This window comes from Microcaecilia unicolor, chromosome 5, assembly GCF_901765095.1.
Source record: "Microcaecilia unicolor chromosome 5, aMicUni1.1, whole genome shotgun sequence".
In the NCBI taxonomy this organism is placed as follows: Eukaryota; Metazoa; Chordata; class Amphibia; order Gymnophiona; family Siphonopidae; genus Microcaecilia; species Microcaecilia unicolor.
Genome location: NC_044035.1, coordinates 168,764,352 through 168,790,628, shown reverse-complemented (window position 1 = coordinate 168,790,628; position 26,277 = coordinate 168,764,352). Strand labels below are relative to the sequence as shown.

General features: G+C 45.1%; 1 protein-coding gene across 1 annotated transcript in view; it reads right to left on the bottom strand.

Annotated features, from left to right (window-relative positions):
- Window positions 1-434: 434 nt before the first annotated feature.
- The window catches only part of TEPP (testis, prostate and placenta expressed), a 164,574-nt gene continuing 138,731 nt past the window's right edge, over window positions 435-26,277 (bottom strand). Inside the window, exons 6-8 of the mRNA XM_030204918.1 lie at window positions 9,073-9,137; window positions 8,947-8,979; window positions 435-698 (exon numbers count right to left, since the gene is read on the bottom strand). Coding sequence (XP_030060778.1) covers window positions 632-698; window positions 8,947-8,979; window positions 9,073-9,137 — 165 coding nt within the window. The 3' untranslated portion in view covers window positions 435-631. The remainder of the gene's footprint in view (window positions 699-8,946; window positions 8,980-9,072; window positions 9,138-26,277) is intronic.

Sequence of the window (26,277 nt, the reverse complement as noted above, 5' to 3'; positions counted from 1 at the left end):
ATATGTGCATCGCTCTCTAGCTCTTACTGGAGTTGAGCCCTTGGCCTTGTCAAGGTTTTAGCAAGCACTCTACTAGCCTTGCCTGCACATGTGCTCCTCTGCTTGTCCTGGGCAAGAACTATACTCACAAGCTATTTCCCAATGGCTCCTGAGGCTACTGAGACCTTACCACAACCTGAGAAGGTTATAGGGAGTTTCTAGAAAGAAAAGTATTCCCATATCATTTGCTGAAAATTACTGAGTTGTTATGTTTCACATCTCAGACAGAGAGCTAATACACTAATGGTCAGCATTCAAAAGGACTTATCTGTATAGCAGTGGCTGCCATATAGATAAATTCTCTATCTGTCAAAAAGAGGCCAGACCAAGTTGCCAAACACCAAAAAGGGGGTGACTAAAGATGAACATGAAAAAAGAACTTAGAAAATCTGAAAAACTTACCTAAAAGAGATGAAGATCCAATGCATGGCAAAAAAAAATGTGTGTAAAAAGTATTTATAAAATGAAAAAGCAAAATTTTTCTGAAAGACAGTGGGGAGGGTGTTAGGCCAGTTTCACGTAAAAATGAAGGTTGAAGAGTGCAATGAGGCAGCACAGGAAGTGTTGTGCATGCACTGTAAACTCTCAAAAATCATCTCCCATGCAAGACTCCATAGGATGATACCAGCCACTTGTGAGTATTTGCAATTCTGCTTATCCTTGGAGAAAAAAATTATTGTTGACATTAGTAGGTCTTTTTTTCTTAACTTATGTAATGTATGTTCCACCTGCTTATTCTTATGCCTTCCAGTTTATGATGCTACAATTATCTACATTAAACCTTGTTTGCCTAGTTTGAGGGTAATTATATAATAGGGAACCTAGGCTAAGAAGACAAATAGGTGCATATGTTGTGTCAGTTTTATAAAGACAAATTTAGTGGTTCATTTATAGAAGAATCAAGAAATGTGTATAAAATGTGCTTAGAAAACCATAATATGCCCAGTGTTGTAACAACGGGAGGCATCCACTTTTTTTTCATTGCACACAAATCACTTTACCCAAAATGTTCTCAACTATGAAGCTTCCTCGGGATTGACGATCTTGAATCATGTATAAATCTAATACTGCAACACAAACCTCTATAATTTAGCCTGAATGTGATATATATGATGTGATTCTCACCTGTGAGTTGCTGAATGCTATGTTATAATTTTTGCAGAGATATTTTTTATTACTTCTAAAGAACAGTGGTACTTGTTGATGAATACTCTTCCAATATCTCTGATAACAAGTATGGAGTCCCCTATGTTACTGTGTAGTATAGAAGGAAAAATCTTTTCCTCCAATACTACACAGTAACATAGTGGACTCCATACTTATCAGAGATGATTTTTTAGCAAAGTGATAAGTAGTAATTACAGAATTTTGTGGTGCAGTGTTGGATGTATACAGCACTGCATAAATATTTCAATAACTTCCAAAAATTAATATAGGTAGAAGCAAGACGAACATTTAATGGTAAATTATTCCAAATTTTCACTGCGTAAAAGGGAAAAGATTTCTCATAAATAGACCTGTATCTTAGACCTTTAATAGTAGAAAAAGTCAAAAGCAACGATGTAGAATTTCTGCTGGTAAAAGAAGATCCTAGTAATGAAACCCAGGGAGCAAACACTAAGAGATTTATATACCAAGCAAGAAATCTTAAACTCAACTCATGCTGCCAATGAAACGTCATGAACAGAGGCTTAGCATGATCAAATTTCATCTTACCAAATATAAATTTGCAGCCGTATTATGAATTAAGCATAGTCTGTCTTGCAGTTTAAGTGAGATTCCTAAAAATAAGACGTTGCAATAATCTAAAGAAGACAAAATCACCATCTGCATCATCAACCTAAAATGGTCTTGAAGAAAATAAGAATGAACTGATTTCAACTGCCTAAGTTTAAAGAAACTTTTACAATATGATATTGATCTGAGGTTCCATGCTCAAGCAGGAATCAAGAAAGATTCCTAGAACCCTAGAGGTAGTCTCAGTCTTCAAAGATATTCCATCTGTGAAGAACACTGTTTTCAGGATCAAGTCTTGGTTAGGGTTAAACCAGAGAAGTTTAGTTTTATCTGTATTTAATTTAAGATGAACACTTAAGAGACCAATTTCTTATCTTCTCAATAGCATTACTAATAACCGAAAAACAGAAAGATGAATTAAGTTCAATAGGAAATAAAGCAAAAATGTCAGCAGAGGAAAGAATTAATTCTCCATTATTAAAATTGTTCATTTGCAAAATACTCATAAAAAGAGTATAAAGAAGAGGAGAAATTGGAGATCCTTGCGGACAGACACATTAGGGAATCGTAGAGAGGAAGGGTTATTATATGTCCATTACGAGCTTTGGTTTTGTTGTGTTGCAGGGTACAGGCATTTAAGTTGGGTCGGTAGGGTATGCCTTTTTGAACAGGTTAGTTTTTAGTGATTTCCGGCAGTTTAGGTGGTCGTACATTGTTTTCACGGCTTTTGGTAATGCGTTCCAGAGTTGTGTGCTTATCTAGGAAAAGCTGGATGCATAAGTTGATTTGTATTTGAGTTCTTTGCAGCTTGGTTAGGGAGGGTGAGTTTATGGGAAGGGTGATGGGTTGGGGGTTCAGGTGCTGAAGGGGTAGACTTACTGTTATTTGCTTTGTATTATGTTGTTATAGAATACACCCAGTCTGTGCCTAATTTAGGCATCTGCATTTACACCAGATTTACTTAGTGTAACTGTCTATGACTAAATTTAGTCACACAGATGGGTGCTTGGTGTAGTCTATAAACTACATGGAAATGTAGGTTTACTCTATAAAGTATGTCTAAATTAAGGCATACTCAATAGAATGCTCTTACAAGAATTTCATTTTGGCACCAAATTTTTTTTTTGTAGTTTTCAAAAATGTTTATTGAGATTCAAGGTAAAAACATATTAACAATAGCATTGTCACAACCCATAATAGTGTTGTAGCAAGCACATTATACAAAGCAAATAACAGTAAGTCTACCCCTTCAACACCTGAACCCCCAACCCATCACCCTTCCCATAAACTCACCCTCCCTAACCCGCTATCAATCCTCACAAAGTAGGTGGAGAAGAATCAGGGTAAGCAGTCCATTTCACATAGGGATCCCAAATATGTGAGTAGGTCAACAACTGTCCACTATGCAGAGCTGTTAGTTTGGACATCAGATGAATATGGGCCGATTTCTGTTGAATCACAGCCAGTCCCGGTAAAGTGGGTTGTTTCCATGCTACAGCGAGCACCAATTTACCCGCCACAAATGCAAATGTAGCCAGATGGTGGATGTTCGCTTTCACGCCTCGCGGCTTAAATTGCAAAAGACAATAATCCATTTTCAGAAGATACGGAATCTTTGTAAGGCTAGCAACAAACTTCAAGACCACAGTCCAGAATTCTTGTGCCCAAGGACAGGACCACCATATATGGCACATGTCTCCAACTGAGCCACATTGCCTCCAACACAAAGGAGACCCGGAAGGAAACATAGCTGCCAAGCGCTTAGAAGTATAGTACCAGTTATACAGCATCTCTATTAAAGCACTCAAAACAGAAATCCGCAACAAAGACTTAAACACCTGTTCCAATTGTAAATAGTCATATGAGGTCCCCAGAGCTGATTCCCATTGTGATAAATAATATGTGATAGGCTTAGAGTAAGATAGTAGGGTCCTGTATAGACTTGAAATTCCTCCTCTCTTCCCCCCCCCCCCCCCCCCCGTCATTGCCAATTACAATCATGTCTCTGTCAATGATAACTCCCCCTGCGCTTTCCTCAGGGTTAGATCCCTTGCCAATACTGAAACAGGCTAGAGAATGAAACCCCAAATTCCTCCCGTAGCTCAGTAAAAGAGAGTATCTCCCCCTCTTCCCAGACCTGCCCCAACTCACACGGGCCCTTCTTCTCCCATGAATGGTAACAGGGGTCCAGAGTCCCAGGGGCAAACTGAGAGGCATACCAAATAAATGAGTGTAAAAAGTATATATGGCCAGGAAAGAACTTCCCCCTGATCGTTTGCCAGACCACTAAAGGCAATCGAATGAGTGGTGGAGCCCCACTGATCACCTCTTTCATCTCACGATCAGGAAGCCGTGGGATGGCTTTCAAAGGGTATAGGCCCAACCAGACCTGTTCTAATGATTTCCATATCTTAGTCCCCCCTTGAGCCCAGTTAGCAAAGATGTGAATATATGCAGCTCTATAATTTTTTGGGGGAAAAAAGGACACCCATACCCCCCTGTTCTCTAGCCTGGTACATCACTGCTCTTCGCACCCAAGGAGGCCCCTTCTTCCATATGAATGCGAAAATTGTACTCTGCAAACCGTGGAAGAATTTATCCTGCAGGTCAAGGGGAAGAGCCATAAACAGTTAAAGAAACTAAGGCAGTAGAATCATCTTGATCGCATTAATACGTCCTAACCATGAGATTGTTAGGCCCTTTCATTAATCAAGTTCTGAACATAACTCCCTAACTTTACCTGGAAATTAACCTCATATAGTTTCTGTATCCGACTAGTCAAATTAACGCCTAGATAGTGAATAAATCCTGATGCCCATTGAAAGGGAAAGCTTGACTCTAATAACATTTTATGGGCATTTGGGATGGAAACATTAAGAGCCTCAGATTTACCCATATTGATCTTAAACCCAGATACCCGCCCATAGTCATCTAAAACAGAGATCACTGCTGGGAATGATACAATGGGATCCGAGAGAGTTAGTAAGACATCATCCGCAAATAAGAGGATCCAAGAATCGATTGCCCCCTTCCATCAACCCTGAATATCCGGGTGAGCCCGAATTAAAACTGCTAGGGGTTCGATGGCAAGCGCAAATAAGAGCTGGGACAACGTGCACCCCTGCCGTGTACCCCGAAATAGTGGGAATGAGGCTGAACGCTGGCCATTGACTCAAATCGAGGCACAAGGGGCCTCATAAATGAGTTGAAGCCAGTGAAGAAAGTTCCCTGAAATTCCGACTCTACCCAGGACTCCAAATAGAAAGGGCCAATGCACCCTATCAAATGCTTTTTCAGCATCTAAAGATAGTAAGCATAGAGAGATCCCCTTCTCTTTGGCCGCATAGATAGTGTGGATTGTCCTACGGGACAAATCCCTGGACAAATCCCACCTGGTCCTCATGGATCAAAGCAGGAAGATAGACCTGCAGACGGGAAGCTGATATTTTAGTGAAGATTTTATAATCGACCCTCAATAGAGAGATCGGCCTATAAGAACTGCATAATTGGGGGTCCTTGCCTGACTTAAGCAGTACCGTGATGATCGCTAGGTTCCAGGACTCAAGAATTCGCTCAGGAGTTAAACACCTTTAACAGCGAAGGACCCATAAGTTGACTGAAGACCTTATAAAATTTATTAGTGAAACCATTGGGTCCCGGAGCTTTACAGGGAACCAGCTCTCGGATTACTTGTAAAATCTCTTCTAATTCAATGGGCCTAGATGGCCTCTCCCGGGCACTCATAGGTAAACTGGACATCTCCACCCGATCGAGAAAAGCTGAAATATCAGCCTCGGATGGATCTATATCCGGAGTGTACAGCTGGCCATAATACTCTCAGAATTGCATCTGTATCCCAGCCGAGTCAGACCACACATTGCCATTATCATCCCTAAGGCTTGAGATATATGTTCGATCACGCTGTTGTTTAAGTTTATAAGCCAAGAGTCTACTAGCTTTATTACCAAATTCAAAATGAGTCTGATGGACTTGCTGGAGCTGTTCCGAGATCTCAGCCAACTGGACCTCGTGTAACTCTTGTCGAAGCTATGAGCCCGGTCTAACAGCTAGGGGGAAGGTCCCGATGCTTGCTGACACATGAAATGTTCCACTCCCGCCAGCTTCCTGAGAATCAAATTTTCCGCTTGATATTTCTCTGCCTGAACATGAGCTCGTAATGCAATGAAATGACCCCTCATAACAGCTTTAAATCCGTCCCATAACACTGGCGAAACCTCATCCGTATCATTGAATTTGATATACTCTTTAATTTTCCATTTGGAGAAGGTAAGTCATGTCTGCCAACAATGAATCATCTAACTGCCAATCAGGCCGAGGTCTGGGCCCCACCACCAAATGAAGCTGGAGCAGAACAGGGCTATGGTCAGACCGAGACAGGACCTGATGTTCACAAACAATTCCCGGTATAGTGTTATCCCCAAGCCAAAAATCTATATGAGAGAAGGATTTATGGACAGAACATATGTAGGCCTTGTGTGTTGGATTAGTTGCCCGCCAGAGATCTATCAATTGCCACCCAAGCAGAAAAGCACATAGCAAGGACCTATCCCTCTGAGCATATTGAACCGCCTTTAGACGAATTATCCAACTGGGGATCTAAAGTCAAATTAAAGTGTCCCGTTCCCCCCCCCCCCCCCCCCCCCAATTAGTAGAGAACCCACTCTATGCTCTAGCAGAGTTTGATCCAGTTGAGAAAAAAAAGTTTTATGGTCTGCATTGGGCCCATAAACATTCACTAGAGTGAATTTCTGCGTCCCTAGGGAAACCACCAGTGGTAAAAAACGACTCCCTGGGTCTCAAACCACACTCTCAATTTGCCATGGGAAGGAGTTACTGAAAGCTATCAGAACCCCCCTTGTTTTAGAGCCCTCTCCCGGTTGGAAGCAAAATATATCAAAGAGAATTTAGAATGAGTACACACATGTTCATGTATAGGTTTAAGTGTGTCTCCTGAATCAGGGCTATATCCACTCTCAACCTGATCAGCTCTCGAAATAGGAGCTGATATTTCATAGGAATATTTAGACCCTTTACATTCAGGATCACCAGTGAAATATCAGACATCTCAGTATACTTAGATCAGACAGGGTACAGAAACTAGCTAAGAGGTAGTCTAAACCCCACATTAATCCATCTATTCCAACAATCACACCACTCATCCCACTCTCACCTCCACCTCATACTCAAGTGCCATTTCATCCCTTCCCACACCCTAACCCCCAGATCCCACCCACCACCCACTCATAAGTTTACTATCCTCCCCCCACCAGAGAAGAGGAAACTAGAAGAGGAAATGTCTTGAGTCCTGACCAAATGTATATGGAACATAGCATTGACATTTGCCCAGCACCCGCAAAAGTTGTCTACAATGGCAAAGAGGGAGGAAGCCTGCACCCCCAATCACCCAACACATAAAAACAAAATCAGCAAACCAGGTATATCAAAAAGAGTAAGCCCACTCAGAATCAAACATAATACTCATGGAAGTTTGTTCGCTGAGAGTTGGCACAGTAAGTGCCTGTGGCCCTTTCCCACCCGTTGCCACTTTGGACGGGTCGAGGAGGCCATCGAAGACATTGGTTTGCCAGAAGACCTCGGGTGTAGCAGGCTCCTCAGGCAGAATTTCCCCAGCCTCAGCCACAGATTTGATCTGGTGCGTGTGTCCATCTTTATAGAACACTAAAGCAAATGAATGACGCCATCTGTAGCGAATTCCCATCTCCCGCAGCTTCACCGTGACCGGCTTCAATTCAGCATAGCGTTTCAGGGTGGCTGAGGCTAGGTCTTGGTAGGTTTCCACTTCATAAGTGTCCCAACGGAAGTTAGGTATCTTTCAGGCTGCTTGCAACACCTTCTCTTTCAGCTTATAATCCTGGAAACATGAAATAATATCCTTAGGGAGGTTATTTCTCGTAGAGCCCAAAGCTCTATGAGATCTCTCCAGAAGGACCGCCTCAGGTTCCACAGGTGTATCTGCCTCCGTCAGCAGAATGCTCACCAGACGCTGCACCACCATCTCAGTCTATATAGGCAGGAACCTCAGGTAGACCTCGAAACCGCAAGTTGCGGTGGTGGCTGCGGTTTTCCAAGTCTTCCAACTTATCTACCATTTGTTGATGGTCTAAGCGTAGCTCCACCACCTGTTGGTCTATAGCGCTCACCGCCTCCGCCTGCTCCTCAAGGCACCCCTCCATGTCTTCCAGGCGAGCCTCGAGATCTTGGATCTCTCCCTGGAGGTCGGCCCACAGTGAGGCCAGGTCAGTGCGAACCCCCTTTAAATCCATTCGAATCTCCTGTAGCCAGTCGCACAGTTCAGGGAATGACCCCCCCCCCCCCCCAGTTCTCCCTATATCGTCTCCTGAGAGGAAAAGGTCCCGGGAGGAGGTGTCTTCCGATTGTTGCAGGGAGCGCGGGGCCTCCATCAGCATATCCGCTGCACGGTTTGTGGCTGTGCCGCCCGAAAAGCCAAACTCTGAGAGATTCGCCTGCAAACTCATACTGATCAAGAGAGTGTGCTCCGGGGAGATAGAATCGCTATATAGGGACCTTGAACAGCATCAGGTGCTGGGTATTCACGCTGAAATTGGCTGGGAAGGGTGAGAGCTTCTCCTTCAAGCAGCCATGCTGCTCAGTGATGTCACTTCCCCCTTCTTAGCACCAAATTTTTAGGCATGATATATAGAATCTAGTCCTATGTATTTGTGCACCTGCTTTATATTTTTATAAGACCCTACTTGAATGTGTAAAACACTGTTCTATATGCTCAAGTCCTTTATAAAATTAGCCTATTTGTACCTGTCTACCTGAAGTATTTATAGTCCTACGTACAATCAGCGAATCCTGCAATTTATTTACAGTGTGATACAGTCTGGTGTCATTTTCCTAAAGGCAATATTGATGATTATTCTGCTTCACCCATTACCTTATTTCAGATGGTCTCTAGCCTTCGGCTGTGACTTATTGGTGCCTTCTACAACTTTTGAGGGGTAAAGGACTATGGGGAGACTTAAAACTGGGTGAAAACTGTAGAGGCAAATTACGTATCATAGTTATCTAAATCTATAAAAAAAATAATTTCCACATAGCTGATTTCCAGTGTAAGAAAGATCACAGTGACCCAGAAACACTGTTGATTCCAAACTCTCTTACCTGTACGCTGAGCCAAAAGTCCGAAAGGTGTTACTGTCAAGGAAAGAAACAGGAGTGAGATGGGAGGTGAGAGGCAGATTGCGGTAACAGATGGCACAGTACTGAGGTTAGGTTATGGATACTCACAGTGTGTCAACAGGCAGTGGTTTCTGGCCGTATCTGTCCAGGCTGGGGTTCTGTTGGAGGGTAAACTGCAAAGGCACAGCAGATCACAGATACATCAGAGAACAGAACTGCCTTTGCAAGATGTAAAACAACCAATCCTATGCCTCTTACTCCTACAACATGCACCTTACCTTAGCACCTTTTTTTTTAAACCTCAACACACTGCATACAGTGGGGGAAATAAGTATTTGATCCCTTGCTGATTTTGTAAGTTTGCCCACTGACAAAGACATGAGCAGCCCATAATTGAAGGGTAGGTTATTGGTAACAGTGAGAGATAGCACATCACAAATTAAATCCGGAAAATCACATTGTGGAAAGTATATGAATTTATTTGCATTCTGCAGAGGGAAATAAGTATTTGATCCCCCACCAACCAGTAAGAGATCTGGCCCCTACAGACCAGGTAGATGCTCCAAATCAACTCGTTACCTGCATGACAGACAGCTGTCGGCAATGGTCACCTGTATGAAAGACACCTGTCCACAGACTCAGTGAATCAGTCAGACTCTAACCTCTACAAAATGGCCAAGAGCAAGGAGCTGTCTAAGGATGTCAGGGACAAGATCATACACCTGCACAAGGCTGGAATGGGCTACAAAACCATCAGTAAGACGCTGGGCGAGAAGGAGACAACTGTTGGTGCCATAGTAAGAAAATGGAAGAAGTACAAAATGACTGTCAATCGACAAAGATCTGGGGCTCCACGCAAAATCTCACCTCGTGGGGTATCCTTGATCATGAGGAAGGTTAGAAATCAGCCTACAACTACAAGGGGGGAACTTGTCAATGATCTCAAGGCAGCTGGGACCACTGTCACCACGAAAACCATTGGTAACACATTACGACATAACGGATTGCAATCCTGCAGTGCCCGCAAGGTCCCCCTGCTCCGGAAGGCACATGTGACGGCCCGTCTGAAGTTTGCCAGTGAACACCTGGATGATGCCGAGAGTGATTGGGAGAAGGTGCTGTGGTCAGATGAGACAAAAATTGAGCTCTTTGGCATGAACTCAACTCGCCGTGTTTGGAGGAAGAGAAATGCTGCCTATGACCCAAAGAACACCGTCCCCACTGTCAAGCATGGAGGTGGAAATGTTATGTTTTGGGGGTGTTTCTCTGCTAAGGGCACAGGACTACTTCACCGCATCAATGGGAGAATGGATGGGGCCATGTACCGTACAATTCTGAGTGACAACCTCCTTCCCTCCGCCAGGGCCTTAAAAATGGGTCGTGGCTGGGTCTTCCAGCACGACAATGACCCAAAACATACAGCCAAGGCAACAAAGGAGTGGCTCAGGAAGAAGCACATTAGGGTCATGGAGTGGCCTAGCCAGTCACCAGACCTTAATCCCATTGAAAACTTATGGAGGGAGCTGAAGCTGCGAGTTGCCAAGCGACAGCCCAGAACTCTTAATGATTTAGAGATGATCTGCAAAGAGGAGTGGACCAAAATTCCTCCTGACATGTGTGCAAACCTCATCATCAACTACAGAAGACGTCTGACCGCTGTGCTTGCCAACAAGGGTTTTGCCACCAAGTATTAGGTCTTGTTTGCCAGAGGGATTAAATACTTATTTCCCTCTGCAGAATGCAAATAAATTCATATACTTTCCACAATGTGATTTTCCGGATTTAATTTGTGATGTGCTATCTCTCACTGTTACCAATAACCTACCCTTCAATTATGGGCTGCTCATGTCTTTGTCAGTGGGCAAACTTACAAAATCAGCAAGGGATCAAATACTTATTTCCCCCACTGTATATGTGAAGTGGTGTGAGAAATGCTTATGTTTGGTTTACATGTATACAGAATAGTTGTTAATGAAATTATTAGTATCTTACTGCTCCTAAGTGACAAAAGCCATGAGAATAAAGCCTACATCTAGAGGACAAGCATAACATATTCAGTTTATTTTAGATGAGAAATACATTTGTTTAAAAGGATGTTCAATCATATGAGCTAAATTATCAAAACCATTGTAGATACTTAATACAAAATACCCCTCCCTGGACATAGTGAGTTTGCTCGATATTCGAGGTGCTTAAGGATGTACTTCCACTATTGTTCCTGTCATCGCCTCTCACAACTCTTCTTTTAACTTAACTTCCCTTTGAGGCTCATTTTCAAAGCACATAGGGTTACTATCCAGCTCATTTTCGAAAGTGATCGCCGCCCATCTTCCGACACAAATCGGGAGATGGGCGGTGATCGCCCAAATCAGCATAATCGAAAGCCGATTTTGGGTGGCTTCAACTGCGTTCTGTTGCGGTGCCGGCGAAAAGTGAAAGGGGGCGTGTTGGCATGGTAGCAAAGGCGGGACGTGGGCGGGACGGGGTGTGCGTTGAGATGGCCGGCCTCGCCCAATAATGGAAAAAAGAAAGCCGGCTGTCAGGAGAATTTGGTCCGTTTTATTTGGACCCTATTTTTTTAGGTCCAAGTCCCCAAAAAGTGCCCCAGCTGACCAGATGACTACCGGAGGGAAGCGGTGATCACCTCCCCTTACTCCCCCCCAGTGGTCACTAACCCCCTCCCACACACAAAAAAAGTAAAATCAGACATTTTTTGCCAGCCTGTATGCCAGCCTCAAATGTCATACCCAGCTCCCTGACAGCAATATGCAGGTCCCTGGAGCAGTTTGTAGTGGGTGCAGTGCACTTGAGGCCCTCCCCCCCCATCTGTTACACTTGTGCTGGTAAATGGGAGCCCCCCAAAACCCACAATAGCCACATGTAGGTGCCCCCCTTTCACCCCTTAGGGCTATGGTAATAGTGTAGAGTTGTGGGCAGTGGGTTTTGGGGGGCTCAGCACACAAGGGAAGGGAGCTATGCACCTGGGAGCTATTTTTATTTTATTTTATTTTAGAAGTGCCCCCTAGGGTGCCCGGTTGGTGTCCTGGCATGTGAGGGAGGCCAGTGCACTACAAATGCTGGCTTCTTCCACGACCAAAAGCCTTGGATTTGGCCAGGTTTCAGATGGCCGGTTTCGGTTTCCATTATCGCTGAAAATCGATCCCGGCCATCTCAAACCCGACCAGCTCTGGTATTTGGCCGGGGCCAATCATATTATCGAAGGAAAAGATGGCCGGCCATCTTTTTCGAAAATATGGTTGGCTGCGCCCGCTTGCGGCGCCTGCCCCGGAGATTCTCTGGCGCCTTTTGATTATGCCCCTCCGCGTAACTCTGTAAGTCTGACAGGCCAATAATCAAAACTCCGGCGCTGTTTTGAATAGTGCCACAAAAAATACAGCCAGAACAGTGCAGAAGAACAACGCCCTAATGCTCAAAGCTAATGAGATGCAAATATAGGTGTGATCATAGCTTTGAGCATTAGGGAGTTCATCGGGAGAATTGTGCTTGGCGTATACGCAGAAGAGTTCAGCGGTAAGCTCAGCTCCTTAGCACATACGCCTGGTAAAACCCGAGTGTGAGAGTGTGAAGCACACATTTGTGTCTGTTTACTGATGCCTAAAAAGCATTTTTAATTTTTTTTTTCTGGATGCTTTTATTTAGATGCAAGTAACAAATGCAATGCATATTTTGGGTTGGTTTTTTTTTTAAGCATGACAACATTAAATTTAGTCACAGAACCACAATGCCAATGTGTGCTTCATGTTTGGGTCTCCTGTTTTTCACAACCAGTGTTCAAGGACTTACACGGGCTTCCTTCTGCTTCAAAAAGCAATCAAAACTGGTAGATTTTGCAGAAAGAATCATGAGAGAAGCATGAGAATCATGGGAAATCCTCTCTTTCAACACTCTAACGCCTGTTCAGACCTGGTGTTACTTTTTACAGTGGTAAGGCACCTTTGTTTTGGGCGCTTTTTTCTGATCATTGGGGAGGAATACAAAATGACCTCATTTAAATGAACTTGACTACATTTGTATGCTATCTGCGCTAAGGTCTGGCATGCTCGTTGTTTGCTGCGCTAGACCCCTCTAATCATTCTGCACTGCGGGCACTAGTATGGTGCTAGCGCCCGCGTTTACTTTTGATCATTGGCCCATAAGTGCTTTGAAAATACACCTCCATGTCACTTTCCTTGTCTTAGGACAACTCTGTAAATATAACATTGTGCCCTAGAGCACTGCTGCAGCTATTAATGTGAAATAGAAGGAGCTGGACTGCTACACATTTCTACTCAGGAACTACATGCTTAGCAGAATCCATCAGCTCAGTTACACATGCAGAACATGGACAGATCCTCATTTAATACAGAATAAGAGACCATAACTTAGAAAGAAATATAAATAAACATCTCCAAAGCTGCAGAATATATCAATGTAACCAAGCATGAGCAACTTTCCCACCTTCTCCTCCCCATACCAAGTCATGTTTACTATTTCTAGATTGATTGAATGCTTACATTTTTAATCTGAATGTCAACTAAACTATTAAATTTAGGAGTACAAAAACTGGGTGGCAACAGCGGTGGATTATGGGTGGGGGAAAAGCATTAGGAGCTTAGCACTGATTTTCAGTACTAAAAGGGCAATTCTATAACTGGGCACCCACATTTACACATTCCTTGGATGTGTGAATGTACAGAATACCAGCGCTTTTTGTGGGTGAGTGTACATTTGCGTGTGTAAGTGTGAGCAGGGTGGCTTAAACTCAAAAGAGTAAAACCTTTCTTCCCAAGGGCCATCTTTCGAAACCTGGTACAATCCCTGGTACTAAGTCACCTGAACTATTGCAACTCACTCTACGCTGGCTGTAAAGAACAGACCATCGAGAAACTCCAGACGGCCCAGAATACCGCAGCCAGACTCATATTTGGGAAAACTAAACGTGAAAGTGCAAAACCCCTAAGAAAGAACCTACACTGGCTCCCACTGAAAGAACGTACCATGTTCAAGATATGCTCGATTGTTCATAAAATCATTCATGGAGATGCCCCGACATACATGCTAGACCTAGTGGACCTTCCACCCAGAAATGCTAAACGATCTTCCCGCACGTTTCTCAACCTACACTTCCCCAGCTGTAAAGGGGTCAAATACAAACTAACACATGCGTCCAGCTTTTCCTACATGAGTACGAAGATGTGGAATGCACTACCAACTCAGCTGAAAATGATCCACGAATTAAACAACTTCCGCAAAGCTTTGAAAACCTATCTCTTTATCAAAGCCTACCACGAGAACCCTTAACTACTTGAACACAACCCTTACACTCCTTTACTCAGAATGTCTCACTGTTCAGCTGCATAACCAGATCCTCTTGTCTTCTTTTATCTCTTTGCTACACCAATTGTATTTCTTCCCTGTTATGGCACTGCCATAACAGACCTTTGTAAGCCACATTGAGCCTGCAAATAGGTGGGAAAATGTGGGATACAAGTGCAATAAATAAATAAAATAAATTAGACTTGGATATAGGTAAATAAATGGTAGACCTAAATTTATAAGGCTGTCAAAAATCATGTTGCATTCTGTCTCAAAATAATTTTCCGAGTAAGCAGATCACCATAGGATTCGCTCATATATATCTGCTTTGCCTTATGTCTCCTCTTGGTTGCAAAAAAAAAAAAAAGGTTTAATGCCAATTTTTTCAGCTGCTATTTTCAATGCATAGATTATTTCTGTGATACCTTTACCAATCATGTACTGTTTCTGCAATGACAAACCTTGCAACTGCTTTAAAGATGTACCAACAGACCTAAATTTACAAGCATAACTTTTAAGCTCATAAATTAAGATGAATTTCAATTGAAGCTTCTAAATTTGGCAGAAAATAGGGCTCAAATTTATGAGCCTAACTTAGGAGCATAAATTTAGGAGTGCAACCTTTTTGAATATCAGGCTCAACTGTTTTTGTCAGATTCTAAAGAAGGATTCAAAGTAGATCACGGGAAGAATTTTTGGAATTGTGCAAACAGGCATTTTTCATATCATAAATATAATCATGGTCTCATCTGTCTCTCAAATGTTTGTTACTTGGTGGTTTTACATATATGGGAGAAAACTAAGACACTGGAAGTATCTTAAATAGAAAACTTAACATGTGACAAAAGCGTTCTTTGCTAAACAATCCTAACTTACATAGTAACATAGTAGATGACGGCAGAAAAAGACCTGCACAGTCCATCCAGTCTGCCCAACAAGATAACTCATATGTGCCACATTTTGTGTATACCTTACCTTGATTTGTACCTGTCTTTTTCAGGGCACAGACCGTATAAGTCTGCCCAGCACTATCCTCGCCCCCCAACCACCAGCCCCGCCTCCCACCACCGGCTGTGGCATAGACCGTATAAGTCTACTCATTTAAACTTTCAAGAATTTGGACACAGTTGCATTTTTCTACACAAAAGGCCTGATTATATAGGTGTGAAGTCTAAAAAAGTGCCTATTTTATACAGGCATTATAGTGCTTTCAGAAGTTCTGAGAGAAGAGGACATTTCTCTGGTAGGTAAACACTATTTTTCTCGTTTCAATAATTTTTTTATTGACGTTCAATTAAGTACACGTTAACCCATGTCAATAAACAAGTATACACAATATAACACTGATATCATAGAAACAAAACTTGTACAGTAAGTCATCCACTTCCGTTTTCCCATGTCCATGAACTGTTTTTTAAAAGAGCTAAAACAACCACTCTTTAAACCTCAACAAGAATACATTTAATTCTCAAAAACAGACCCCCACCATTCTAATCCCCCTCCCCCACCCCCTCCAACCTTCCCCCCAAGCACCCCTACTTGTTACCCATGTTTGACAGCTTTCCCTGCAACAATGTCCACCCTCTCTGATGTTGCCAAAAACAATCCCTTCGTTTAGCTGTATGCTGCTCCATTAGAAACAAATAATGTACCTTCTCACACCACCTATTTATGGGAGGCGAAATAGAAAATTTCCAGTATACCGCAATTAAACATTTCATCGCTGCCAAGCCCCACCTGAGCAACTTCTCTTGCCACCACTGTAACTGTTCCTGCCAGAGCCCTAGTGGACAGGCTTGTGGAGACAGAGGCAGGGTTACCCGAGTTGCTTCTGAAAGAACCTCAACCACAGACTCCCACACAGAAAATAACCTCGCACACCCCCACCAAATATGCAAAAACGTACCCCTGACCCTCCCACAACACCAGCACATATCAGACACCAAAGGAAACATTTTTTATTTATTTTTTATTTTTATTTATGCAATTTTATTTACATTCACCAAAGCAAAGCTTTATCAAGAAATATCAGTAGTTAACAAAAGAAATAAACATATTGGGATAAAATCCCCATAAATTAAATATAGATTAACATAGTCCTCAGTTTGAAGGAGACTGTTATATTAAAACCTTACAAGAGGGTAAGAAAATTATTAAAGCAACTAAATATCAGAAAAAGAAGGCTTCGGGTATGTTACTGTTTTAAGATGGCGTCGAGGTAGGATACTGAAATTGGAGCAGGAGAGAATTTTTCCTTATTCACTTTCTCCTTTTAATATTATACCTAAACGGAAAGGGAAAGTGCGAGGAGGTATCTCCCAAGCCTCCACTGACCTGAATCGTCTGCAACCTCCTATTACCGATTTCACTACGGTTGCATCTACGGGCGTTCCGCTGCCTGAGACGGAGAGGAGTCCGGGCTTGGATAGTGAACTTTCACTAAGCCCTCAAAGTCCGCGACAGGTTCGTGAGGCAGGAAGCGGTCCGGGAGGAAGTCCTGCCCTTCAGCCGGAGACTGGCTGTGAAGAATTCCCCAGGAGATATGGTGCTGCCCTTAGCGGGAGTTTCCTGCGAAGATCCGAACCTAACATCTACTCCCAAAAATAGCGGAGACGAAGAAAATACTTTATAGCAACTTTGTCGTTCAGCAACAAGCCGGAAATCGGCCTATTCCAGAAACGCCACTGCTACCTTTGGAGAAGCCATCTAAGGTGATATAAGAATCCCTTTGGGGGGCGATGGAAGCCTTACATAAGGTATGCCTTAATTTTGTTACAAATTCAAATGCCAATTCCTTAAAAATTGAATCTCTTCAAACCGAAATAGTCTCCCAAGGGAAAAATCTACAACAATTTGAGGCATATTTTCAAAGCGCTTAGCCTTCCAAAGTTCCATAGAAACCTATGGAACTTTGGAAGGCTAAGTGCTTTGAAAATATGAATATGAAACTTCTATTTCTCAAATAAAAGACCAAGAGCATAAACTATTTCAAAATGTGGACTTGATGCATAGAAAATAGAGAACTTTTAAGCTAGGAGCTTAAATTTGAGACTGTTAAATTTTCCTTTTCTTAAATACACCCCAATAAGAGATCTTTTTCATAAATTCTTGAAGGAAGTTTTCAAATATCCTGAAGATACCCTCCCCCCAAATCAAAAATTTATTTTTTGCCTATTAGAGACTTAAAAGTAAGAGACACACTACAGACAAACCAAGTTTCTGAGAATCTTGATGTATCAGCTTTGCTTGAACAATCACATGAAGAAATTGAATTTAGGTCTACATTACTGGTATCATTTGTGTTTCTTACGGATAAAGAGGCTTTACTAAGACTATATTTGAGACAGATTTCCTCGGTTACTTTTATGGGTGAGAGAATTCAGATCTTTCTGGATGTATCAAGAACCACACAAGGAAGACGGAAGACATTTTTATTAATGAGACGAGACAGTTCAATTGGGGGCTAAATTTCAATTTCAATTTCCTTGTAAATGTGTAGTATTTTATGAGACTAAGACATACCATTTTTTTGATCCTTTACAGCTTTGATCTTTTTTAAATGCAAGAACTCCTAAAACATCATAGGAATTTCTATGAACGGACTTTATTTGATGAAAGATGTAACATACCCAAAGGAAACATTTTATTTAACCTTTCTGGCATATAGTACCACCTGGTAAGTATTTTATAAGCATTCTGCACAAGCACACACACTGAACTCACTCTCACACCCTCACATAGCCTTTCCCATTCCTCCTCTGTAAAAATTATCTGCAAATCCCTTTCCCAATCCCGCATAAACTTATGCTTAACCCGTTTCCAACCCCTCATATACTTATATAATACCGATATAGGTCGTGGATTTTTTTCGCACCATCAACCAGATATTTTCCAAACGCTCCCCTTTAATGGGATCCCCCTTGAGCCATCCCTGCTGCGAAGCAAAATGCCTAATTTGCATATATGTGAAAAGAATCTCCTTCAGGAAGATCAAATCTTTCCAGAAGAACATCAAAGGAAACCCACTTCCCCCCCTGAAAGCCATCCCAAAATTTGCTCAATCCCAACCTAGCCCACCTAGAAAAAGTCCTATCCAATTGTCCCACTCGAAAAGTAGACTCCCAATTAATAGCCGCCATCGTAGATACCTGATTCCCCCCTCCCCAACGCTTCCTAACTGCCAAGTCCTCTGCAGATGACTCAAAAAAGGATTATCCTCTCTACTCCTCCCTCCCTTCTCCCTTCTCCCCTGTAAATCCCAAAGCAACGCACCCAGAGGCTGCAACCCAGAAAACTCCTGCTCCATTTGCACCCCCGCCTTAGTCCTCCCTATATCCCAATCTAAAATTATTCGTAATTGTGCCGCCAGATAGTACCACTCTAAGTTAGGTACCGCTCAACCTTCCTGCTCAGGGGCTCCCCATAAGACCTCCCTATTTATACAAGATCTTCCCCCCCCCCCATATAAAACTATAGATCATACATTGCAGCTTACTCAACATATTTTTGGGAATAGGGACTGGCAAAGTCTGAAATAAAAATAAAAGCCTCGTTATGATGTTCATTTTCACCACTGCAATTCTTCCCCACCAAGACAACCAAAGCCCTTTCCACCTCAACAAATCCCCCCTTACCTGCTGAACCACAGGTAAGGTGGCCTGTGGCTCATAATTCACCCTATACAAATCCGAAACCACCCTCGGTATCTGAATCCCCAAGTATCTAAATTTTGTATTTACCCACCGAAACAGAAATATTCCCTGCAACCAAACCCCCTCTATCTCAGAAATAGTTACCCCCAAAAGTTCACTCTTGTCCATGTTAATCTTTAATCCTGCCACCCCCCCCCCCCAAATTCTCAGAATATATCACAGGTCCTAAAGTAGATCCTGGATCTCTAAGATACAATAACACATCGTCCACAAATAATGCCAACCGATGTTCCATCCCACCCACCCATAAGCCTTTCACTGCTCGATGCTCCCGAATACAAACTGCAAACAGTTCCATATATAAAACAAATAACAAAGGTGAGAGCAGGCATCCCTGACGGGTTCCCCTCTCAACATTAAAGAATGGCGTATATTTATTAACACGAATACAAGCCCTTGGTTCCCTATAAAATGCTGATACCCATGCACTAAAATTTCCCCCCAACCCCATGCGTTGCATCACCTCCTGCAAAAACAACCAATTCACCCGATCGAATGCCTTCTCTGCATCTAAGGCTAAGAAAGCCACCCGTTCATTCCTCTGTTGGGCTGCCCATAGAAGATGTATAGTACGTCGAATATTATCCCCCACTGTCCGAGGAGCAGCAGATCCCGATTGATCCTTATGGACAAGATTCCCCAAAACCCTATTTAACCTGTTAGCCAACACTTTGGCCAGAATTTTTGCATCGATATTAAGAAGAGAGATAGGCCTATACGTTTTGCACTTAGTTGGGTCCTTTCCCGGTTTTGGCAAAACCATTATTCCAGCTTCCACCATGGACCTAGGCAAAACCTCCCCCTCCAACACCCCATTCCCCACTCAAACCAAAAGGTCACCCACTTCCCTCTTGAATAACTTATAAAATTTCCCGGAAAACCCGTCCAACCCAGGGGCTTTCCCATTCTTCAAATTTGTTATAACCCACTCTATTTCCCTAACCCGAATACGCTCGCCCAATTGTCTCTTCTCTAAGTCCGTCACCCTAGGTAACTGAACTTGATCCAAAATATCCCCAATTGCACCAGTCGAATTCTTCCCCTCCTCCCTGTACAACTCCTTATAATAACTAAGAAAACACTCCTGAATAGTCGAATCCATATAACACCATTCCCCCTCCCATTTTTAAGTTTTTGCACATTCATTTTAATTCTCCTCCCCTTCAAATATCTAGCTAGCCGCTCCACTTTTATTCGCAAATTCAAAAAATCCCTGTTTCAATTTTGCAAGTGCAAACTCCACCTCCCCCATCTGCAAACGAGAAAGCTCCTGCCGTACCTGACATAACTCTCTCCAGACCCCTGGATCTTGTGATCTTTTATGCCGATCCTCTAAGACCACCATTCGGTGCCGCAAATCATAATCTAATCGACCCCTCTGCCTCCTAGACCCCCACTGGATGAAAACCCCTCTAATCACTGCCTTCATAGCATCCGAAAGAATCCCATCATTCACTTCCCCAGTATCGTTACACCGCCTATATTCAATACATAGTAACATATAGTAGACGATGGCAGAAAAAGACCTGCACGGTCCATCCAGTCTGCCCAACAAGACAAACTCATATGTGCTACTTTTTGTGTATATCTTACCTTGATTTGTAACTGTCATTTTCAGGGCACAGACCGTGCAAGTCTGCCTAGCACTATCCCCGCCTCCCAACCACCAGCCTTCCGTACCTCCTGAACCACAGGGACTCATTAAGCCTCCAAAACCCCTTCTGCACCTGCCCTATAGAGCCCTCTAAAGTAATCCAAACCGGGGCATGATCCGATATCCGAATATGTTCTATCTCGGCCTTTCCCATAGACCCCCAAAGATTGTGATGGACCCATATGCTATCAGTGCATGTGTAAGAATTACTGGCATGAGAAAAAAATGTGCAATTACGCTGTGAAGGATGCAACAATCGCCAGCTGTCTACCACCTCCAACCCATGAAAGAACTCTTGCAGCGCTTTACGACTCCGCCGACTATAATAGCCTCCCCCCAGCGAATGATCTAGTCGTGCATTGGGCGTGACATTAAAATCACCCCCCACCACCACCGACCCCTGCACAAAATCCTGCAATTCTCCCAACAGCTTCCTAAAAAATCCCGCCTGACCAAAGTTAGGGGCATAAACATTAACAAACGTTACTTCCTTACCTTGCCACACACCCCGCACAGCCACACACCTCCCAGTCGAATTCTTAAACTCTTGATTAATCACAAACCCAAATCCCTCCTGAACTAAGATAGCAAACCCCCTACCCTCTTTCCATCCCTTCCCTGATGACCCACCACTAATTCAAATGGCCTCTTTTTTTAACATAGGAAGATCCCGAGATCTCAAATGAGTGTCCTGCAAAAATACAATGTCCCATTTAAGTCTACCCAATTCTTTAAAAACTATACTTCTCTTCCCTTGATTATTCAACCCATTTACATTCCATGACCCCACTGCCATCAACTCTGGTGTTCCCTGCTCTCCTACTCCCTGCACCCACCCCTTACCAATCCCCCCGTCCTCCCTCCTCCCTCTGTCGACTGGCTGACCCATCTCCAAATGAGCCTGCCAACACGTGAGGAAATAACATCTCCCAAATGGCTCAAAACCCCTCATTCGATTCCCCCCTGCCCCCCCCCCAAAAAAACACCAAAAACAAACAACCCCCCCCCCGACACATCCATCCATCCCACACCTCACATCCAACCAGCATACGATTCACCCAATACTTCCCCCTTCCCCAAAATAACCCCTCCTCCCTTCCTTCCCCCCTCCCTACCCCAACTCCTCATCCTATCACTCATAACACACAACCCTTCCCATCTGTCACGTTTGTGGCCGTGACCACCCTCATACTTACCCTGTTTCTGGGAGTCAGTGGCTGTGCTGGCTTCTGCTTGTCTCTGTGTCTGTCTCTGTCTTAGTTTCTCTCTGGCTCTGTGTGCTGATTGCCCTACTGAACCTCACCTGTGTGGGCTATGCCTCTTCCAAGATGGCTGCCGCCTCTTCCTCCTTGCCAGTTTCCAAGATGGCTCCCGCTGTTCCTTCCTATGGAATGACTGCTTTGTGTGTCAAGCCTCTGTTTGGTTGCAAGGTGATTGCTGCAGCTGTGGCTCTGGTCTTGATGGGCTTTATTAGTCACCTGAAGACTACAGTCCTGGCCTTTGCATTGCCATTCCCTCCGCAGTGCTTTAGGTCCCGAGGTTAGTGTGCTGTTAGCACCGTTTGCTTTCCTTGTCTTTTGCTCTGTGGGTTTTCAGCCCTTCTGTGTTTATTGTTCTGTGGGCTTCCTACCCTTCTGTGTTATTTGCTCTGTGGGTCTCCTACCCTTCTGTGGGTTTTCAGCCCTTCTGTGTTTATCGCTTGTGGGGTTCCAGCCCTTCTGTGTTTATTGCTCTGTAGGTTCCCTGCCCTTCTGTGTTTATTGCGCTGTGGGTGTTCAGCCCTTCTGTGGTTATCGCTTTGTGGGTTTCCAGCCCTTCTGTATTTATTGCGCTGTGGGTTTTCTGCCCTTCTGTGTTTATCGCTTTGTGGGTTTCCAGCCCTTCTGTGTTTATTGCGCTGTGGGTTTTCAGCCCTTCTGTGTTTATCGCTTGTGGGTTTCCAGCCCTTCTGTGTTTTGCTCTGTAGGTTCCCTGCCCTTCTGTGTTTATTGCGCTGTGGGTGTTCAGCCCTTCTGTGGTTATCGCTTTGTGGGTTTCCAGCCCTTCTGTATTTATTGCGCTGTGGGTTTTCTGCCCTTCTGTGTTTATCGCTTTGTGGGTTTCCAGCCCTTCTGTGTTTATTGCGCTGTGGGTTTTCAGCCCTTCTGTGTTTATCGCTTGTGGGTTTCCAGCCCTTCTGTGTTTATTGCTCTGTAGGTTCCCTGCCCTTCTGTGTTCTTGCTCTGTGGGTTTCCAGCCCTTCTGTGACCATTGCTTTGAACCTACCTATTGCCAGAACCCGGACATTCCCTGCCTGTCTGCCTTGCCATCGCCTAGGGGCCAGGGGGCACTCCTGGACCTTCATTCCTGCGGTTCCTGTAAGTCCTACCGGCTGCCAGAACCTGAGGGCTCAACCCGAGGAGGAAGGCAGTCAAGTGTAGGTGAAGCCTAGGTCCAGTCCGGGTTCCAGTCCAGTGTGTTCCGGTCCGGTGTGTGTTCCAGTCTGGTGTGCTCCAGTCCAGTGTTCCAGTCCTGTGTCCTCCAGTCCGGGGGATTCCAGTCCAGGTGTTCCGGTTCGCTGGGCAGTGCCTGCAGTCCCTGCCGTTGTGCTTACCCAGTGTTGGTTGGTGGGTTTTGCCTGCTGCTGTCGCTCCTCGTCAGCAGCCCAAGGGCTCACGTTTGCTCCAGAGCCCGGTCCCGCGGGCTCAGAACCTGACAGAACCTGACAGAATGCAAAGGCCATGAGCCCGGCAAGAACCCCCACCCAGCTGGGGTCCAGCTCCATCGTTGTTCTTGATCCTTCTATGACTCTTCGTCAGTATCGTGGGAAACTTTTGTCTCATCCTGTTTTGAAGAAGACCCCTGAAGCGGCAGCTGAGAGAAAACGTGTCCGGTGGCTTGGAATCGCTGAAAACCCAGTTTCAGATATGGACCCTTTTATCACGCTCGCTGAATATCGCCGCAGCCTGGTCTTGAATCCAGCTTTGTGGGATACTCCTGAAGCTGTCGCAGAGAGGAGACGTCTTGGGAATTCCATGCTCTGGGCCCAGCAGGGGTCCAGTCCCATTCAAGCAGCGCGCTCAGACAAGCCTCTGAATCCAGTCCGAGCAGCACGTCCAGCCAAGCTTCAGAGTCCAGTCCGAGGGACGCTTCTGACCGAGCCTCCGATGCCAGTTCAGGTGACGCTTCCATTCGAGTCTCCGAGTCCAGTCCGTGGGGTGCTTCTGACGGAGCTTCAGATTCCTATGCAAGTGGCGCTCCAGGTCGAGCCTCCAGTCCTCGTTCAAGTGGCACGCCCCTTGAAGTCTCGGAGTCCAGTCCGTGGGGTGCTTCTGACGGAGCCTCAGATTCCTATGCAAGTGGCGCTCCAGGTCGAGCCTCCAGTCCTCGTTCAAGTGGCACGCCCTTTGAAGTCTCCGAGTCCAGTCCGAGGGAAGCCTTCGATGGAGCGTCAGATTCCTGTGCAAATGGCGCTTCGGGTCAAGTCTCCGGTTCTTGTTCAAGTGACCCGTCCAGTCAAGCCACTGAGTCCAGTTCGAGGGGGGCTTCTAACCAAGCCTCCGATGCCAGTCCACAGGGTGGTTCAGGTGGCACCTCCGCTTCCAGTCTGGAGGGTACCTCCAATCAAGCTCCGAAGGCCAGTTCGAGTGGTGCTTCCGCTCGAGCCTCCGATCCCTGTCCAAAGGGTGTGTTCTGCCAAGCCTCAGTTAAAGTCCAGTTCGCGGGGCGCTCCCAGCCAAGCTCCTGAGTCCAGTTTGAGGGGCCCTGCCAGTCAAGCTTCTGATTCCAGTCCGGGTCCCAGTCCCGGTTCAACTCCTGTTCAAAGTTCCAGTTCCAGCCAAGATGCTGACCCTGCTCCTAGCTCCAGTTCCAGCCAAGATGCTGAGTCTGTTCCAAGTTCCAGTTCCAGCCAAGATGCTGACCCTGCTCCTAGCTCCAGTTCCAGCCAAGATGCTGAGTCTGTTCCAAGTTCCAGTTCCAGCCAAGATGCTGAGCCTGCTCCAAGCTCCAGTTCCAGCCAAGATGCTGACCCTGCTCCGAGCTCCAGTTCCAGCCAAGATGCTGAGTCTGTTCCAAGTTCCAGTTCCAGCCAAGATGCTGACCCTGCTCCAAGCTCCAGTTCCAGCCAAGATGCTGACCCTGCTCCGAGCTCCAGTTCCAGCCAAGATGCTGAGTCCGTTCCTAGTTCCACTTCCAGCCAAGATGCTGAGCCTGCTCCTAGCTCCAGTTCCAGCCAAGATGCTGAGTCTGTTCCAAGTTCCAGTTCCAGCCAAGATGCTGACCCTGCTCCTAGCTTCAGTTCCAGCCAAGATGCTGAGTCTGTTCCAAGTTCCAGTTCCAGCCAAGATGCTGACCCTGCTCCTAGCTCCGGTTCCAGCCAAGATGCTGAGTCCGTTCCTAGTTCCACTTCCAGCCAAGATGCTGAGCCTGCTCTGAGTTCCAGTTCCAGTCAAGCTTCTGACGCCCACCTGGGTCCCAGGCCCGGTTTGCTTTTTGACTCTAGTCCGGGTCCCAGTCCCGGTTTGCTTCCTGAGTTCAGTCTGGGGTCCCTCGGAGAAGGGTGCCTTTTGAATGAGGTTCCTCTTGATGCTTCCAAGTTCCTGAGTTGGCCCAGCGGGGATTGGAAGGAGCCTCCTGTTGACAAGTTCCGCTCCTGTCTGCCACTTTGGAACTTCTTTGTGACTTCCAGTCCAGTGATCTATGTCGGGCTTTTGAGACCCATCAGGAGGTTTTCACCATAGTTACCCCTGGACACCTGAACTCCTCAGGGGGACCGAGAGGGGGGTCTTGAGGAGGGGGTACTGTCACGTTTGTGGCCGTGACCACCCTCATACTTACCCTGGTTTCTGGGAGTCAGTGGCTGTGCTGGCTTCTGCTTGTCTCTGTGTCTGTCTCTGTCTTAAGTTTCTCTCTGGCTCTGTGTGCTGATTGCCTACTGAACCTCACCTGTGTGGGCTATGCCTCTTCCAAGATGGCTGCCGCCTCTTCCTCCTTGCCAGTTTCCAAGATGGCTCCCGCTGTTCCTTCCTATGGAATGACTGCTTTGTGTGTCAAGCCTCTGTTTGGTTGCAAGGTGATTGCTGCAGCTGTGGCTCTGGTCTTGATGGGCTTTATTAGTCACCTGAAGACTACAGTCCTGGCCTTTGCATTGCCATTCCCTCCGCAGTGCTTTAGGTCCCGAGGTTAGTGTGCTGTTAGCACCGTTTGCTTTCCTTGTCTTTTGCTCTGTGGGTTTTCAGCCCTTCTGTGTTTATTGTTCTGTGGGCTTCCTACCCTTCTGTGTTATTTGCTCTGTGGGTCTCCTACCCTTCTGTGGGTTTTCAGCCCTTCTGTGTTTATCGCTTGTGGGGTTCCAGCCCTTCTGTGTTTATTGCTCTGTAGGTTCCCTGCCCTTCTGTGTTTATTGCGCTGTGGGTGTTCAGCCCTTCTGTGGTTATCGCTTTGTGGGTTCCAGCCCTTCTGTATTTATTGCGCTGTGGGTTTTCTGCCCTTCTGTGTTTATCGCTTTGTGGGTTTCCAGCCCTTCTGTGTTTATTGCGCTGTGGGTTTTCAGCCCTTCTGTGTTTATCGCTTGTGGGTTTCCAGCCCTTCTGTGTTTTGCTCTGTAGGTTCCCTGCCCTTCTGTGTTATTGCGCTGTGGGTGTTCAGCCC